The sequence below is a fragment of the Volvox carteri genome, assembly GCF_000143455.1.
Source record: "Volvox carteri f. nagariensis unplaced genomic scaffold VOLCAscaffold_8, whole genome shotgun sequence".
NCBI classification, from domain to species: Eukaryota; Viridiplantae; Chlorophyta; class Chlorophyceae; order Chlamydomonadales; family Volvocaceae; genus Volvox; species Volvox carteri.
In genome coordinates this window covers 2,160,442-2,176,652 of record NW_003307551.1, presented here as the reverse complement: position 1 = coordinate 2,176,652, position 16,211 = coordinate 2,160,442, and the positions used below count along the sequence as shown (strand labels likewise).

Here is a 16,211-nt window from a genome sequence, read left to right as displayed (position 1 = left end):
CACTATATGACCTGTTGAGTTAAAGGCATGTATGTCGATGTTGTAACCTGTGTAATTGCCATTTCCTGCCTGGTAGTGACAGATTGCTGTTTACCATTCGTGCAAGCATGCCATGTTTCATCCCGCACCCCGACCATGACATTGCACCATTTTTTGTTCCCTTTATTATATTTTGTTCTAACTATCTTAAAAGGAGGGACTATTTCCGTTTGGCCACGCTCGTCCTCCTGGAAACTATGGCGGAGGAACAGCCAAATAGCAACACAGTTGCCCAGGAAGCAGATCAAGAGCAGGTTATACCATGAGATTCTGTTCAAATGTTTGTATTTAATTGGCTTCACGTCAGGGTCACAGTTAGCCGCCGCACTTCACGACCCTCACGTAGGTTGTGGATCCATGGAGCGTTTCTGGGGGCGCGGATGGGCGTATTGATTACAACAAGCTCCTAGAGCAGGTGTGCGGTTGGCGTCTCCACCGTGACGCATACCCAACTCCACCCTCAGAGACATTGTGTTCTCAACCCTATGACCTGTCTCGCAGTTTGGGTGCTCGAAGCTTACGGAGGAGCTCGTTGAAAGGTGAAAATTGTCATTGAATCCCATGGAGGTTGTGCGAATACATATCCTTGGAGTCAGGCCCTGAGTGTGTAAGGAGTTGGGGGAGCGGTTTTTCCAAAAGCGCGCTCCTAAGGGAATGAAGTTGCGGTACCAGCTTCGTGGCAATGCACCTTTCCCCTACTGGCAACCTCTCCTGGTGGCATGTTTGTATGGGACCCATGGGTCTGTTCTGTCTTTTTTGCCTGCAACCGTGTGCCTACGCATTCCATGATCCATGTGCGCATGCAGAGTGGAGCGCCTTACCGGGCGACCAGCGCACCCCTTTTTGAAGCGGGGCATCTTCTTTGCTCATCGAGACCTGCAAGAAATTTTAGACTGCTACGAGAAGGGCATTCCATTCTACCTGTACACCGGCCGTGTAAGAAGTTCGTATTGGGCCTTGGTATCATCAGGGGAGGACGATGTGCGCCTGCACGAAGCTACATAAAAGTGACACGTGCCTCGTCGTGGCAATAAGAGCGACCTGATGCAGTCAGGCTGTTTTGTCAACATAATACGACCACCGCCCTCAGTGAACAAAGTTTCCGTCACGCCAGTCAATCGCTGGATTCCAGGAACCCCCCGTCCTGCACCATGCGCAACATTGCCAATTGGACACACGGGGTCCTGCCCTGCAGCCGCACCCTACAGTTCCCCGGCCGTCGGGGTCCTGCAGCACGATAGACCCTTTGTAGTTGCTTTCCTGGAAGGCAACCTTGCTGAAACGTGTTTCTTGGGGGAATCCATTTGTAACAGGCTTCTTCACCGTTGACCTCAGGCTCAATCCGCGGCCGCAACCCACACGCACTTGCAGGGACCATCGTCAGAAGCCCTCCATCTGGGACACCTAGTGCCCTTCATGTTCACCAAGTACCTGCAAGACGCCTTCAACGTGCCGCTTGTCATCCAGCTAACGGACGATGAGAAGAGTCTGTGGCGGGGTCTCGACATAGATGAGGCACGACGCCTGGCCCGGGAGGTGAGCTGGAGGTGGGTAGCTTTCGACAACTTGAATGCTGGGGCCAAGGTTGGGCTCGGCTGTTGTAGAGTGAAGGGACCGGCTTTGCTGACCGTGCGACAGTGTGGCTGCTAAGCTAGGGTTGCTATTAGGCCCAGCTCATGTTTGAAGCTTACAGTGCACTACACATGGATGATCACAGAAAACAGATATGCTTGGTTCGCCACAGCTTTGGGTGCGGACCATAGGACATGACCCTGACCATGGGACATGTTGGGCTGTTGTTGAGCCTTCGCGGTGACCGTAGCCGTGCGACATTACGATGCCGTAACCGTTGCCGCGGCCAGAGTTGTTTTTGTCGTGCATGCGGTGCCACAGAATGCAAAGGATATTATCGCCTGTGGCTTTGACGTATCGAAAACCTTCATCTTCTCGGACTTTGAGTACGTGGGCGGCGCCTTCTATCGCAACATCATTCGCATTCAGAGGTGCGCAGATGATGCTTGTCCGTCTCGTGCCTGTTCCGAACAACTCATAGATTGGAGGCTTGTCAGCTCTACTATCACGTGGACGCCCACAGCTGCTCGGTCATTGTGCCTACATGCAATTGCAGCTGCCACGCGCAATGCCCTTTGGATTAATGGACATACTTCGTGTGCCTAGCTGCCTGTACCACACACGGTACAAGCTAACGTCCCTCGACCCTCTTGACCTGTCCTGCCACTCTCCATCGATATGTCAGGTGCGTCACCATGAACCAAGTTCGTGGCATTTTTGGATTTACCCAGGAGGACAACATCGGGAAGATTGCCTTTCCGGCTGTGCAAGCAGCGCCGTCTTTTCCGGATTGCTTTCCACATATGTTCGGCCAGCGAAAGGACATTCGGTGCTTGATCCCGTGCGCAATCGACCAGGTAAGGGTAAACGCGATAGGCAAACCCTGGATCATACTGGATGCATAGCAGCTCAGCACGGTCGATCAATGGTATGCCGGTGCCCTCCAAATCGCAGGATACGTGACTAAGTCAGGCCACATAGCTCTTCGGGGTATTACACCGCAGGCTTGGCGGTACGCCTGTCATGGGAGCTTACGATGGAAGTGGTACGGATGGAAGTTGATGTTTCGGCCTGACACTTGGCCGCCATTTTTTTCCGACCGTAGGACCCTTACTTCCGCATGACTCGCGACGTCGCGCCACGTATCGGCCACCAGAAGCCGGCGCTCATTGAGTCCAAGTTCTTTCCCGCTTTGCAAGGAGAGAGCGGCAAGATGTCGGCTAGCGACGCAAACTCCGCTATTTTTGTGAACGATACACCGTCGCAGATTAAAGATAAGGTGAGGGGACGTGAAGTTGACGACGCGCTAACAGAGGGACGCATGGTGGCAGCGGACAGAAATCCGCGCCAGCTGATCCTTGGTATATGTAACTGAGCGAAAAGACATCTGCCCCTTGCTGGATCAAGATTTTCCAATTACATTAGTGTCTTCTGTCGGCATCCTGAACATCTGGACATCCACCCATTGCCACTAAACCAACAGATTAACAAGTACGCTTTCAGTGGTGGCGGTGCAACTGTGGAAGAGCACCGCGCCAAAGGCGCAAACCTGGCAGTAGACGTGCCATGGAAGTACCTCAACTTCTTTCTGGAGGACGACGCCAAGCTGGCCACCATTGGGGAGGAGTACAGCTCAGGCCGCATGTTGACAGGTGGGTGCACGGCATGTGGCTTCGGCGATTAGGGGCTTGGTGAAGCTTTTGTCATGACGCCGAGCACGTTTACTTTTACCGTCCGGCATGGATTGGGGTTTGTTTTGCGTCTGACTAGGGCCCTCCAGCCACTGTACCGTCCTCAAAGGCGTGCCATAAATTAGAATTTTCGTCCGCAGCAGAGCCAGCGCGGTTGGTGCGCATGCTTCAAAACATGGTTCCATACCCTGCTAATGCGTCTATTAATTGCGTAATGACATGAAGGTGCCTGAAGAGCTGACTGTCCGGACATTGCCTGTCGACACCACAGGCGAAATCAAGAAGGAACTCATCACTGTCTTGACGGACTTGGTGTCGCGCCACGAGCGAGCGCGGGCGCAGGTAACAGACGACGTTGTAGATGCGTTCATGGCGGTGAGGCCAATGCCATGCATCTAGCGTGCCTTCCCACAGGGAACTCCGTGCTCCGCGGGCTTACCTTAAAAATCCCAAATGAAGTAGGCGAGTGGCCGCAACCCAGAGCAGTGGCCGGCTGAAGGGGCCCCACGCTCAGCTTGTGAATGCAGGATTCGTAGTGCAGACCGGTCTCAGCAGGGGTTATGGTACTTCCGCTTTTCGAGTGCATTGTTCTCTAGGTGCGGCAAGACCTCGGCTAGAGTGCGGAGTCTTAGTCAGTCTGCGCTTTTTTATCTTCGAGCGTGATGGTGCGAGTTTAGATGTGGGTATAGTATGCGTCTGCACCAGCACGTGATTTGTGCTGCGAATAAGCGCGGGAGGGAGGCTAAGGTCAGGCGTTACGAGTGATGGTCCAAAAGTAATCGTCCATGAACGCATTTGAGGAGAAGGCCGAATAGCTTCGGTGGACGTGCTTACACGCAGCGCTCATGATTTAATGGGCAATCCCTACGAGTTTTGGGTGTCGAAGCGTGATACCTTAAGGTGGCGCTAGGACCAGTTGGGGTTAGCGATCGACTCTTTCACGATGCGCGTTGCGCAGCAAGGCAAAAAGGCTACCCTGACCAGGGCACCGTTGAACTTCATCCGTTTGGCTACCGTAAATACGCCAATGGTCCACTTCGCGCGTCCTATGCGGTTTCCTGGCTGCAGTAGATGGATGGGGAAGACGCGGCACCCTTTAAAACGCTCGAAATTATTTGGGCCAATTCATGATTTGTCAGCACCACAGGGCACAACGTCCTGCTGCACATGTGCAAGACTCCAGATTGTTCCAATTCTCAGACTTGCCAGGGTCAAGATCCGACGTCGGATGTGGTGATGACCTCTACCCCTCCTTCCCGTTATCGGCGCACACTTACACGCAAATATGTGGCTTTCCAACACCAATGCACGGGGACCACTTAGACCACGGCTTCGGAGGTTAGGATTACAATGAGTTTTAACAAATCGATTTTTCACATGACAACGGCTAATAATCCATGGCAAACACACTGTTGCGGAAGCGCAGCGATACCCATAGTAGAGGGCATGTGGGCCAGCTTATATACCTGGTGAAGCAAGGGAGAGCCCAGCCATTGCTCGGACGGTGTTGTACACCAGTATCAACAGTGGCCGATGAGCATCATGACCGGCATGTGTGTGCGTGTTACATGGTTGGGGGTTGTGTGACCCCATACCTGTAGAGCTATCCATACGAGCCGAAGGCCCAAGGGCAATACTTCAACGCCTAAAAGCCATGGAGAAAAGGAAACACCGCACTATTAGCCCAGACTAGCGCCCAAAGGGGATAACTGACTTGTGGTGATCCCACATACGTTCCAACATCCTCGTCAGACGTACTGGATCCCATTTCATGGCCTCCACCATGCTCTGTTGATGATCGAATGCCTCTTCCGCACGAATATCATTATAAGCTGGGCATTCCAATAACACGTGTTTTTCAGCCTCGACTTGGCTATTGGTACCACAACAGCGGCGAAACCGCTGCTCCCTGGGGACGCTTCCTGGGGACATGGTACTTGCCCCTTCGTGCTCTGTTTGCCTCCAAAGCCCAGCAACATAAACGAAACTGCATTAGCTTACCATGTGCTAAACGAGGAATGAAAATTTTAGCATGTGTTGGCCACATAACGGCTGCGGCTCCCTTATACTTCGCCATCTGCACGCCAGCGTTTTTAAAACTTTTTCAACAGGGTAATTTTTTAGTGACCAAGTGGTTACTGTGGGGGTTTTCCTAGGTAACCACTCTACATTTTTTTCCAGTGAGTATGCTGAACAGGACTCCTGTTTACAGGGTCCCACTAGAACCATGCATCCGAAGATCCAACTTCACAACGCTCAGTCACGGTTTTGAACAGCCAGGACGACGCGTATATGTTGATTGTTTACTTACGTGGGTCTATGTATAGAAAGATTTGGTTGGTCACTACGGGGTTCTGTGGCCCAATTTCCTGGCGACCACCTGGTTACTGGCAGGTGACTCAAAAACATTTCCTAGTGACCACCTTCTGGAAGGGAAATATTTTCTCAGTAACCACTTGGTCACTAGTAACCATTTTAAAAAATACTGCTGCACTACCGGTTGCTTCCCATCTGATGGGTACTCCTCTGGCAAGACAGTCAGACGCGCATGGTCCCAGCTGGGCTGCAGCCGCCCATCAAACGCTCCCTTAGCGCCGTTATCACGCTCCTTCGGGGAAAGGTCTACTCAACAACCAGTCAAGACGCTCCTTTACCCCCCAACCCTTCCATTCCGTGTTAGTCAGAGCATCGGTTATATCCTGCCGTAAGACTGCATTAGCAATGGACCCAACTTGCTACCGAGATGTGGCGGCAGGTCTCGATCATGCCAAGGACTTATCGCACAGACTAAGCAGTTGAAGCACCTGAGTCAACTTAGGTGTTACATCATGACTTTTCAGGAAGGAACCGAACTGTGGATGCAGATCCCGTGATATACCCAGGATACAATATTAGGTGACGGCTTTGGTGCTAGTGAAGTTGCACGGTAATAGCAATGTGGAGCTGTCAGCAAGGGGTTCTAGTGTGGGACACTTAGCCGTTTCCTAAAAGGTGTCGAGCCAAGCATAGAACTCGCCAGTGCAGGTTGGGGACCTAGCATGACGTGGTAAGTCAAGCTGCGTGGTGTACGTTCAGGCATGGAAAGAAGCTGGCTGGCTGTAAACCAGTGGCATTCGCATCCAGCAATTTACTAATACTGCACTTACGAGTGGCCTTCAGGTGCCCCGCATTCCTCCGTGTCGCCTAGGAAAAATTCTCTACACTGACAACGGCTTTCGAACACGCAGCATCTTCTGGAAGTACCACGCTTGCTACCCCACTCATCGCTATGATCACGCCCACCCCCCCTTATAATTCGGATGCCGATGTGCCATGCCGAGTTGACTTCCACCCCATTGTTCTCATCACCTAGGCAATCGTGTCTTAATCATATCTTATTTAAAGGAGAGGGCCTTTATCATCAGGATCCAGGTCTCAGGTTTTCATAATGGCCTAACTCCAATTCAACAGGGCATAAGGAAAGATAAGGAACAGCACCCGTTCCAAGGCAAACAAGTTATGCGGTCTTTAGTGGTGCTCATTTGGCTACTTGCAGCCATCCGTGGGTATCAAAGCCATCAAGCACCAGCGGCGCCTGCAGCGCAATTCGGGGCGATTGGGGGCAAAGGGGTCACCCCGCATATACCGTTCAGGTGCAGGGTGCATAAGTGTTGAGCTACAACGGGTATGTTATCCTCATGTTGCGCAGCTGGTCTTGTCTCCCCCCCATATCGCTCCTAATATGTAATCTCACTTGCTAAGTGGTAAGGTAAGAAGGTGTCTCTACGCTTCACAACCTTCATCCTGACCTAACGAAGCCTCCTTCCATCAGATAGTTCAAGTCCCAGGCTTGTAGATTTTCCTGGGTTTTACCAGCCCTCCAAGCTTAGTCGAGTCTTCACATGGCAAAGGGTGGCTTGGATGCATGGTAATGATCGGCTAATAGACGTGCCTATGCGTTTGCCAACTACTCTCAAGGGGTCTTTGTCCCGAGCCCTGACCATCTTTTGTTTCCTATGAGTACCCCCTGGGTGTGTTGGACCAGGGTCCGCCTCTGGCCAGTTGGCTGACACTTGGCCATGGGCGTCCATGGTGTTGGACAAGACATGTTGCACTGATGGCCCTTCCACACCGACAGTCCATGGTAACGCTTTGCTGCACATAATCACTGGGATGTTCAGGCTTGGCAAGTTCCCACGTTTAAAAGACAGCTGGGTGTAGATGCGGTTTGATGTGGCGGTGTGGGCTACCCGGGTGGCGATAGAGCCATCCACGGCACTCAAGGCGCACACCGAAAATTGATGGTAAGGTCCGTGTGTCCACATGTTCCCCAAAAGTCGTCCATAAGTTTCTCCACATGGGACAGGTGAATGCTCCGTCCAGGAAGAACCAGATGCATGGCACATATGGAGCAGTGTGTACTAGGTTCGACCTGACTGTGTGGTGGCTCTTAGCAGGTACGGCCAATTTGGGAAGGCCGGCAGCCTTGCACCATTGCATACAGGACACGTTGGCACGTCCAGTATGTCCAGTGGTGCATGACTGGAAATATGCTGTCATTGTGCTAGGGTGTGGTGTCTGGACTCTGGAGGGATCGGCCTTAAGTCAATGATCGTCGATGGTTCTGATTGTGATAGCGATGGTGGCTGCAGTGGTGGTTGTGGCAGCTGTGACGAAGTTGATGGTTACAAGTATCTGTGTGTGTTACATGGTTGGTGGGTGCGTGACCCCATAACTGTAAAAACTACCCATACGAGCCGAAGGCCCAAGGGCAATACTACAACGCCTAAAAGCCACGGAGAAAAGGAAACACCGCACATCAGCCCAGACTAGCGCCCAAAGGGGGTAACTGAGTCTCGGTGAGCCCACATACGTTCCAACATCCGCGCAAGACGTGCTGGCTCCCATTTCATGGCCTCCACCATGCTCTGTTGATGATCAAATCCCTCTTCAGCACGAATATCATTATAGGCTGGGCATTCCAATAACACGTGTTTTTCATCCTCGATTCGGCTATTAGTACCACAACAGCGGCAAAACCGCTGCCCCCTGGGGACATGGTACTTGCCTCTTCGTGCTCTGTTTGCCTCCAGAGCCCAGCAACATAAACGAAACTGCATTAGCTTACGATGTGCTAAACGAGGAATGAAAACCTTAGCATGTGTTGGCCACATGACGGCTGCGGCTCCCGAAAAGGGCAGCCCCATCCAGTGCTTATACTTCGCCATTTGCACTCCCGGTTGCTTCCCATCTGATGGGTACTCCTCTGGCAAGACAGTCAGACGCGTATGGTCCCAGCCGCTCATCCAACGCTCTCTTAGTGCCGTTATCATCGCTCCTTCGGGTAGAGGCCTACTCAACAACCAGTCAACACGCTCCTTTACCCTGATGACTTCTTGCGGTATTCCGCTCCAAATATTGCACTCCAAGAAGGAAAACAGTAGTAACAAGTATCTGACCGGGCCTGATATGGCCAGGGGCTGCTGCCCAGCCCCAACGAAAAGACAGCCTAAGCTCTCTCCCGCGGACGGGAGAGGGACGCGATGGTGTTGGACGTCCGTGATGTTTCGCTTGGTTGTCCGTGAGGGTGTCTCCAGGTCCGTTAAGTCTTCACATCCCCTGTGGCAGTAAATGCGTATTGGCACGGTTTTGCTATTGGCACGCAGGGGGTTTTAGCTTCCCCCTTTGGTTCTCAACCTTAGCGCTAGCTGTTCCTTAGGCAAAAGGTTCGTCAGAAGCTACCGGGCAATCCACAAGGAGAGCTCCCTGGCTATCGTCGGCTTCAAGTGCGGAAACTACTTCCCTAGGCTTTGTACGCCGTTGCCTTATCGGGTGCATGCATTACTAGCACAATACATGTATAATTAGAGCTATCCCAAGGCATAATCCCAAGGTGCGCAGGCCGTAGCATGTCAGCCCTGTAGCACACAATATACTTATTGACGTCATCAAATCCCCTTTTAAACGCAGGATCCAATAGTCTTATTTGCCACAAAATGTCGCATTCTTCTCCGCCTCCACCACTGGCAAGGGAAGAAGCTCTCCCTGCGCCTTTCCGTCAGGCAGTCGACGAGGCCGTCCGCATGAATTGCGATGTTGTACGGAAGACCCCATTGCATCCAGTCCATGTGCTTGCTAAACCATCGAAGACTTGGCTTTTGGTGTTGCCGCCACAATTCACGCACGGGAGCGGGGTTTCAGTGGCCCTTTTCGAAGTTCGCATCTGGTTGTCATCTATCGCAAGAACTGCGGACAGAGCCTTGTGAACCATCGATATTATTAATGCTTCATGCTCCACCTTCTTGATACATGCTTGTGGCCGGGTATGTGCGCCGCAGGTCCCCTTATCTGCCAATTCGACCTCCAGGTCAGACACAGGGTGCGAAGTGCAAGAACTTTCACGCAGGCGGACCCTTTGCGGCCTGGGATATGAGCTTTTCTATTATGCTGTCAAGGCACGTGCAGGGGCCTGAGTTGCGGAAGCCGTGCTGCCAGAAGCGATGTCGGCTCACTGATTGAAGTTCTGGCAAATCGTTGTCGCAACCCCGGAAACGCCTGCAAAGTACAAGGACTCGTGCTTGCTACCATATGCACGCTCGTTCAGCGGCAACACCAGCTCTGACGCGTTCTTGGCTCTGACAGCGCGAAGTTTTCGAATTTTGAAACTGCAGCCAAACTCCGTCGTCACGAAGTGACACATGAAGCAAAGAAAACACGCAAAAGTGAAAACGAAAGACATTTCTAATGTTTGACGGTGGTCCTTGACCCTGCCCCTGACGGTCGCGGGTTAATTGACATTGACAGGTTCTTGACGTTTTCTCCTCAACGAAGAAGTTGCTGCGTAATTGTTGGAAAGCATGAATTTAGGTCCCTAGGAACAAATGAAATCTGCGCCAACCAAGGTCTGTGCTGAAGGAGTGGGCAGTCAAAGTTTGCTTGACCCGGCCGCTTTCGTCACGCGCGTTCTAATATCTATCATTTCCATGCAGACTGGCGCTTGGACAGAGGAGGAAGATATCTTGCTTGTGGAGTACCAAGTGAGTTGTTGCAGGTTCCTCGGGTGTGCCGCTCAAGGAACCGAAAGAGAATCTATACGTAATTGCCACGCAGGCGGTGTATGGTAACAAATGGTCACAGATAAGCAAACACATACCTGGCCGTAACGGGCAAAGCTGTGCTCAGCGCTGGCGGCACAAAGTAAGTCGGCCGCGGCCCGCAAATCATAGCGCTCAAGCCGAACCTCGATTTGCAAATGAAACATATCGCCTGTGTCGTAGGTCAATCCCAATATTACCCGCGAGAAATGGACGCCAGAAGAGGATAGGTAAGTTCACATGTATTTTGGACATTGCGCTTCACCAACGTATTCATCTGACAATCATTCCCGTAATGCGCCCAGCCGCCTCACCAGGTTTGTTCAGGAGATAGGCGTTGGAAAATGGGCAACCGTCGCGCGTCACTTGCCTGGGCGTACGGACCAGCAGTGCATGGTACGTTTTACGCTTCGGGTACCCCGCTCACGGCCGCTGTGAACGACTTAATTACAGAACATCTACCTTCTATCTGCACATTCATGTAACAGGGCCGATGGCGACGACACCTCGATCCGAACATACGAAAGGTAAGCATGCAGTCAGTAAACTAAAGGATGGCAGCCACGTGGCATCGTTGAGTCCTGAGTTACCCTTCTTAACTCTCGCGGCGATGGACTGACCCTGCTGCATTATTAGTCATCCTACAAGTTAGCTCCCTGTGTACCGCACCCAAATCCGTGCAACAGGATGCGTGGACCGCAGAGGAGGATGCCCGGCTCTATGCCCTTTACCAAGAATACGGATCCTCCTGGTCCATGATTGCCAAGTGCATCGCAAACCGCACGCCGCAACAGTGCCGAGGGCGATGGTGCATCTTGACCAGTAGCAAGAGCAAGGTATGTCTATACAGGCTAGGTGTGTGTTTGCATGTGTGTATGCGCGTGCGAGCGGGTGATCCTCCGATCCTTCTATGACCTGCCCTAGCGGCTTTAGGAAGACACGCGCCTGAAGAGGGTGTTGTGCTTGCATTCTGTTCTGGTCTTCCTGAAGACCGCGTACGCATACCTATTGCCTTTATCCGTACACTCCAGGCATCGTTGCCGGCAGCACCCGAGACTCCGCACCAAGAGCATGCTACTCACGGTCAGGGGTCCCAGGCCACCGACACTGAGACGACACGACGCGGACGAGTGCAACCTCATGACTGCCCTTCAACCGTTATCGGGGATGCAACGACGGAGATGCCTGCAATGCCAGCTTCGGCATTACTTCTTACGCAAGGCGGCGGCGAATTCCTGCAACCGCCGACGGTCCAGCAAACGCGCCTAGCCAGATTGCGTGTGCGCAACACCATGGTGGGAATTGACGTGTCCGGGATTGGAGGCCTATTACGTCAAGATCGCCGACCAGCTGTATTGCAAGACCCTGGATCAGTAGGCGCGCTCATGTACGCTGGAAAAGCCAAGTCACAGTCGCAGACTGGCGTCGACCAACAAGACGACCTCGTGGGCGTAGACAGCACCCAGAGAGGTACGTAACCCCGGGACTTCAGATACATTTATGGCTTACACGTAAACCGAACCTAGAAACTTTGTTGCAATGATTGTGCGCGAGATTAATAAAAGGTGTGTCTGCTTACCCTGTAGGCCGTTTGCTGCTAGGGACTCGAGTCCTCTCCTTCAGACGACGCTTAAGGTCCACACAGCGCAGGCCGCGCGGCCGTCTTACGGCAGTCATCCTACCGTCTAGCGGAGGAACACCCAAAGGACGAGCCTCAAAGCCGGAGCCGCTTGCTAGCATCGCTGTTGCCACCGTTGCGGCAGTCGATCCCCTGCTGTCTCCAGGGCACCACTCTCCCGTGATCACTGATGATGTGATCGTCGGTGAGCATGTGCCATTCCGGCCCAGTACCAATCCCTGTGGTGCTAAAGAATGCCGCGGCAAGGACTATGACGGTCAAGGAGTCGACAGCGGCAACACAGATGGCCGTGCTCCGCATCCCTGTCGGGCAAGCAAGGGTGCCGGCACAAACGCTGTCGTAAGCACCTGTGAACGTCCGACCGTCAGCACAGGCAGCCGCCGCGGGCTCGCCTCTACTGGCTGTCGGCGCCAAAGGCCAGCCGGACGGAGTGAAGAAGCTCCGTCAGGTGAGGGGTTTGGCTTTGTTAAGGGCCGTGCCGCCATTCCTAGGTAAATCCGGGTGTGTAGGAACTTCAATGGCCGCTGTGTAGACAGAATCTTCGTCCCTTTTTGCATGTGTATCAGGTGATGCGGTTTTGCACATGTCAAGCCGGAAGACGCGCAGTGGCCGTTGCTACCCGCTGGCAACGATGCCTGCCATTATGTCAGCGACGCTGAGCCTCCAGCGCAAGGCGGATGATGGTGGACCTGGCGCCAGGGCATACACGGAAGCCCCGGGCAATGCTGCAGACACGACAGGAGGGTGTATTGGCGGGCTGGATGGAGCGCTGGCTGCATCCGTGAACTCATTAGCTGAGATGAAAGAGCAGCAAGAGCGTGCTGATGTCGATACTTTCCGTTTGCCTGGTGGCCTGGCTGGTGAGGCCGGGGTGTCAATACCTGGCTATGTCTTCACAGCCCAAGCTTCGAACGGCGGCCCGACGATTGCCGCTGGTTTTCGCCAGCAGGTGAGCTTTGATGCAGGCGTAAGCGCTTCAATGGGAATCCTTTGTATCGTCCTGCTCCCTATAGTCCCCTCACATTTAAAATTCTCCTTTTATTCGCTGACAGGCCATCGCTGGCGGCAGTGCGGACACGTCATTAGGCCTACCTGGCGAACTGTTCGGGGAAGGAGGGACGCCACCCCGTGGCGACCAGCTCCTGGACTGGCAAGAAGTCATTGGCTCACCCCCAACTAGCTCCTTCCTTGCATTCGTGGAAGCAGGTGCGTTTTTGTGCGGCATTGCGCTGATTGCAGTGAGCTGAAGTACTATGGTTACATACTTGCAGTTAACGTTGCTGTAATCCTCACTGCGCGTTGCTACCTCGTCTTCATGTTGGTTAAGACCTTCCCGACATGGGAACGCAGGGCTCCTGCAAACGCCAACCGGTGCGCTGGGTCCCAGCCCGGGACCGGAATTGTTATGTGCGCCGGTCCCGCCGGGTATGCCCAAGGTGACGCCAGGCTTCAGCAACGACTGGTCGGATGTGCCTGCGCTTTCATGGACAGAGTTGCAGGCGTGTCACCCCAGCTTCGGCATTATCGCCCGCCCACCTACATCCAGTGCCCAGGGCACTCCTGACAACTCGCGACCAGCACTGCGGCCCGTGCCAGGTACGCCCGTGCCAGGAATCACCGCCTCCGTGCCGATGGGTGGCCGTGTGGACTGAGCTATGGGGTTGTGGGATTTATACGCGGTCCTTGATGTAAAGAGTTAACGTGAATTCATACCTGCTACTGTTTGCTTTACAGATAACTGCCGTGTTGGAACAACGCCTCGTCGAGATATGTACGTGCGGTCAACAGGGCAGGGTGGCGAGCCTAGCTCCACACCTGCTGCTGTGCGGTACCCGTCCAGCCCCATGGTCCATCTAGGTAAGGAACGAATGCAGGCCGTTGGAAACTACCTGGCGCGCTGTTATGGCAGGTGCCAGTGGTATGTACTCTCTACATGCCAAAACTGTATTTTTCTTTGCAACACCATTGTTGCAGGTGAATCCAGCACCGAGGATGAAGGCCAGGGTGACACGCTCTCTATGCCGCCGTCGCCTTGCGGCCCAAACCAGGGCCCCAAGCAGCTAAACGGCTGTCGTACGGATAGGACTGCGTGCGGCCACTCTCGACAGGCGAGAGCGGGGACGGCGGCGCCAGACTTGCCACCCTCGCGCCATAAAGCTCAGACCAGTGCAGCAAATGGAAAAGGCGACTGCACGATACCTGACTTCTGCAGCCCAGCAGACAAACACCACATGGCGATTAGCGGCTCACAACTCAAGTCACAGGAGAGAGTGCAAGGTATGGTTGCTTGTGTTTTGGGGTAGCATGCGGGTTTTAGTCCGTACCAGGATCTCACCCGCAACTGCAGCATGTGCACCGATGTTATTCCTGTTGTTTTCACGATATTGACGCAAGTCCTACAGAACCAACCAAAGGCCCTCGTTCCTGCAGGTCTGCCAACTCACCCGCCGACTGCATACCACGGAACTGGTTTCGCCAGTAACAGGCTGATGGCTGATCAATTGGAGCAACTGAAGCCCGCTACCCTTATGGCCGATCACACAACCGCGCCCACCCTGGCAAGCGTGCCTCCATGCCCGGTGGTAGCCATGGATGGGACATCGCCACATCTTTACCTGGGCGTGCAGCTCTCTATCGCACGTCCATCGTTAACCCCAGGCCAGCTACCGTTGCCGCCGGCCCTGGCATCTGCTCTCATGCCTGCTATGATACAGCAAGCGCATAAGCCGTCCAGTGTCTGCGTAGGGAAATTGCAGCCGCGTCCACCAGTTGCAAATCAAGAGCTGCCTGGGCTTGCGGCTCCAGGCGGTAGCACAGGTGGCGTTTCCTATGTATCAGCTCCAGGTAGTCGCAGTGTCTTGGTGGCCCCTACCACAGCGCTTGGCTTGGGTTCCACTGGACAGGGCGCGGTGTTTCCGCGCCTTATCCTACCAAAGCAGCCGGCAGCGGGGACTATGCGATCCCTGTTTCCGGTGCTATCGCTCAACACGCACCAGGATTGCAACCAGAACGTAACGAGCTAAATAGTCGCTGGAGGATTTCTTCATCTGTACACTATCTGCCGGGGGGCAAGCAGGGGCACGTGCCTCAAATGCGCCGAGCAGTAAGCTAGCGGTCTTCCGAGATAGTGAATATTTGCATTTGCGGGTGAAACATTTTGGGGCGCCTGTAAAGGCGCTTTGTGCCATCAACGACGTACGCGCCTGGTTATTTTGTTGATGCCAGCTGGCATCCTGACCCTGGTGCACTAGGATGCATGGCTTGTAGCTCAATGCTTAAAATCGTGTGTCCCAATGCATAATGACGAATTGATGTGAACACCAACCCTAGCTTGTATGTATGACTGTCCGTTGTTCGTTGACACTTGTCGGCTGAGAACGTCTGGCGGGACATGATTCTATTCTTTTGACGGGGTTGGTGGGCTGGAATCTTAGATACCTGAACTACATATCAGTTGCACATGCACGCTTTTGATGCGCTCGAAACTTCAATGCCTCACCATCAGCCCATTTAGTATCACGTGTCCGCGCATGTACTGTGCCGTGCCTTTAGCACGAAGGTATTGATGGCTCTTCGTTAGCACATGACGTGCTGTCGGTCTATGGATGTTCTCTCCGACATCATGCTTGTGCAAGGTGCAGGTCTTCCATTAGGTTTAAGCATCTTTGCCCGGTTATGCGGCAATTAAGGGTTCTCTTGCACTCGAGGCCTGCAAAGGCCCGGGGTTCGTGACACGCATACCAGTGAGATTAAGGTTCGTAAGCAAGGCTCTATGCACCGGCGGCAGTGTCTTACCTTGTCTGGGTCGGTGTTGCAGGGCGATGATGCGGGGGGACGTGTTTTCCAGGCAACGGCAGTTTGACTTTTGAGCGACGAGTCGGTGCTGTAGTCCCTGAATACCTACACTTGCTACACCACGGTCGAGGACGTGACCAGCAGGGAATCGACGTGCCCTGCGGGTTTCACGGGTCATGCGTCTGTACCCGTAGCCGAAATATGATGTTGCCGACCCCTGGCTGTTCCGTAGGTCCAGCTGTCGACCGTTGTCAGTTGCACGTGCAACAGACTAGACTGAACTTGCAAGGTGACGCAATAACCTGAGGCCGTCACCACCAGGCAACACTGAAAAGTAACTGAAAACAAAAGCTGAAGCTTTGACGCTAAATCGGTGGTTATCTGCTTTGCGGTCCCCCTGAT

General features: G+C 53.5%; 2 protein-coding genes across 2 annotated transcripts; both read left to right on the top strand.

Moving 5' to 3' along the window:
* Positions 1-160: 160 nt before the first annotated feature.
* On the top strand, positions 161-4,410 carry VOLCADRAFT_80016 (uncharacterized protein). Its single transcript, XM_002948063.1, has 10 exons — positions 161-293; positions 386-454; positions 541-578; positions 846-975; positions 1,411-1,575; positions 1,933-2,042; positions 2,297-2,468; positions 2,717-2,890; positions 3,095-3,263; positions 3,574-4,410. Exons 1-10 carry the CDS (start codon positions 237-239, stop codon positions 3,699-3,701), a joined length of 1,212 nt encoding a protein of 403 aa, XP_002948109.1. The 5' UTR covers positions 161-236; the 3' UTR covers positions 3,702-4,410.
* A 6,148-nt stretch (positions 4,411-10,558) lies between these two features.
* On the top strand, positions 10,559-11,184 carry myb5 (transcription factor Myb5; the record flags this gene model as incomplete). The annotated part of the gene is made up of 4 exons (XM_002948062.1): positions 10,559-10,605; positions 10,681-10,771; positions 10,864-10,902; positions 11,062-11,184. Coding segments are annotated over 4 exons (300 nt in total), but the record flags the coding sequence as incomplete, so codon positions are not given.
* Positions 11,185-16,211: the final 5,027 nt, after the last annotated feature.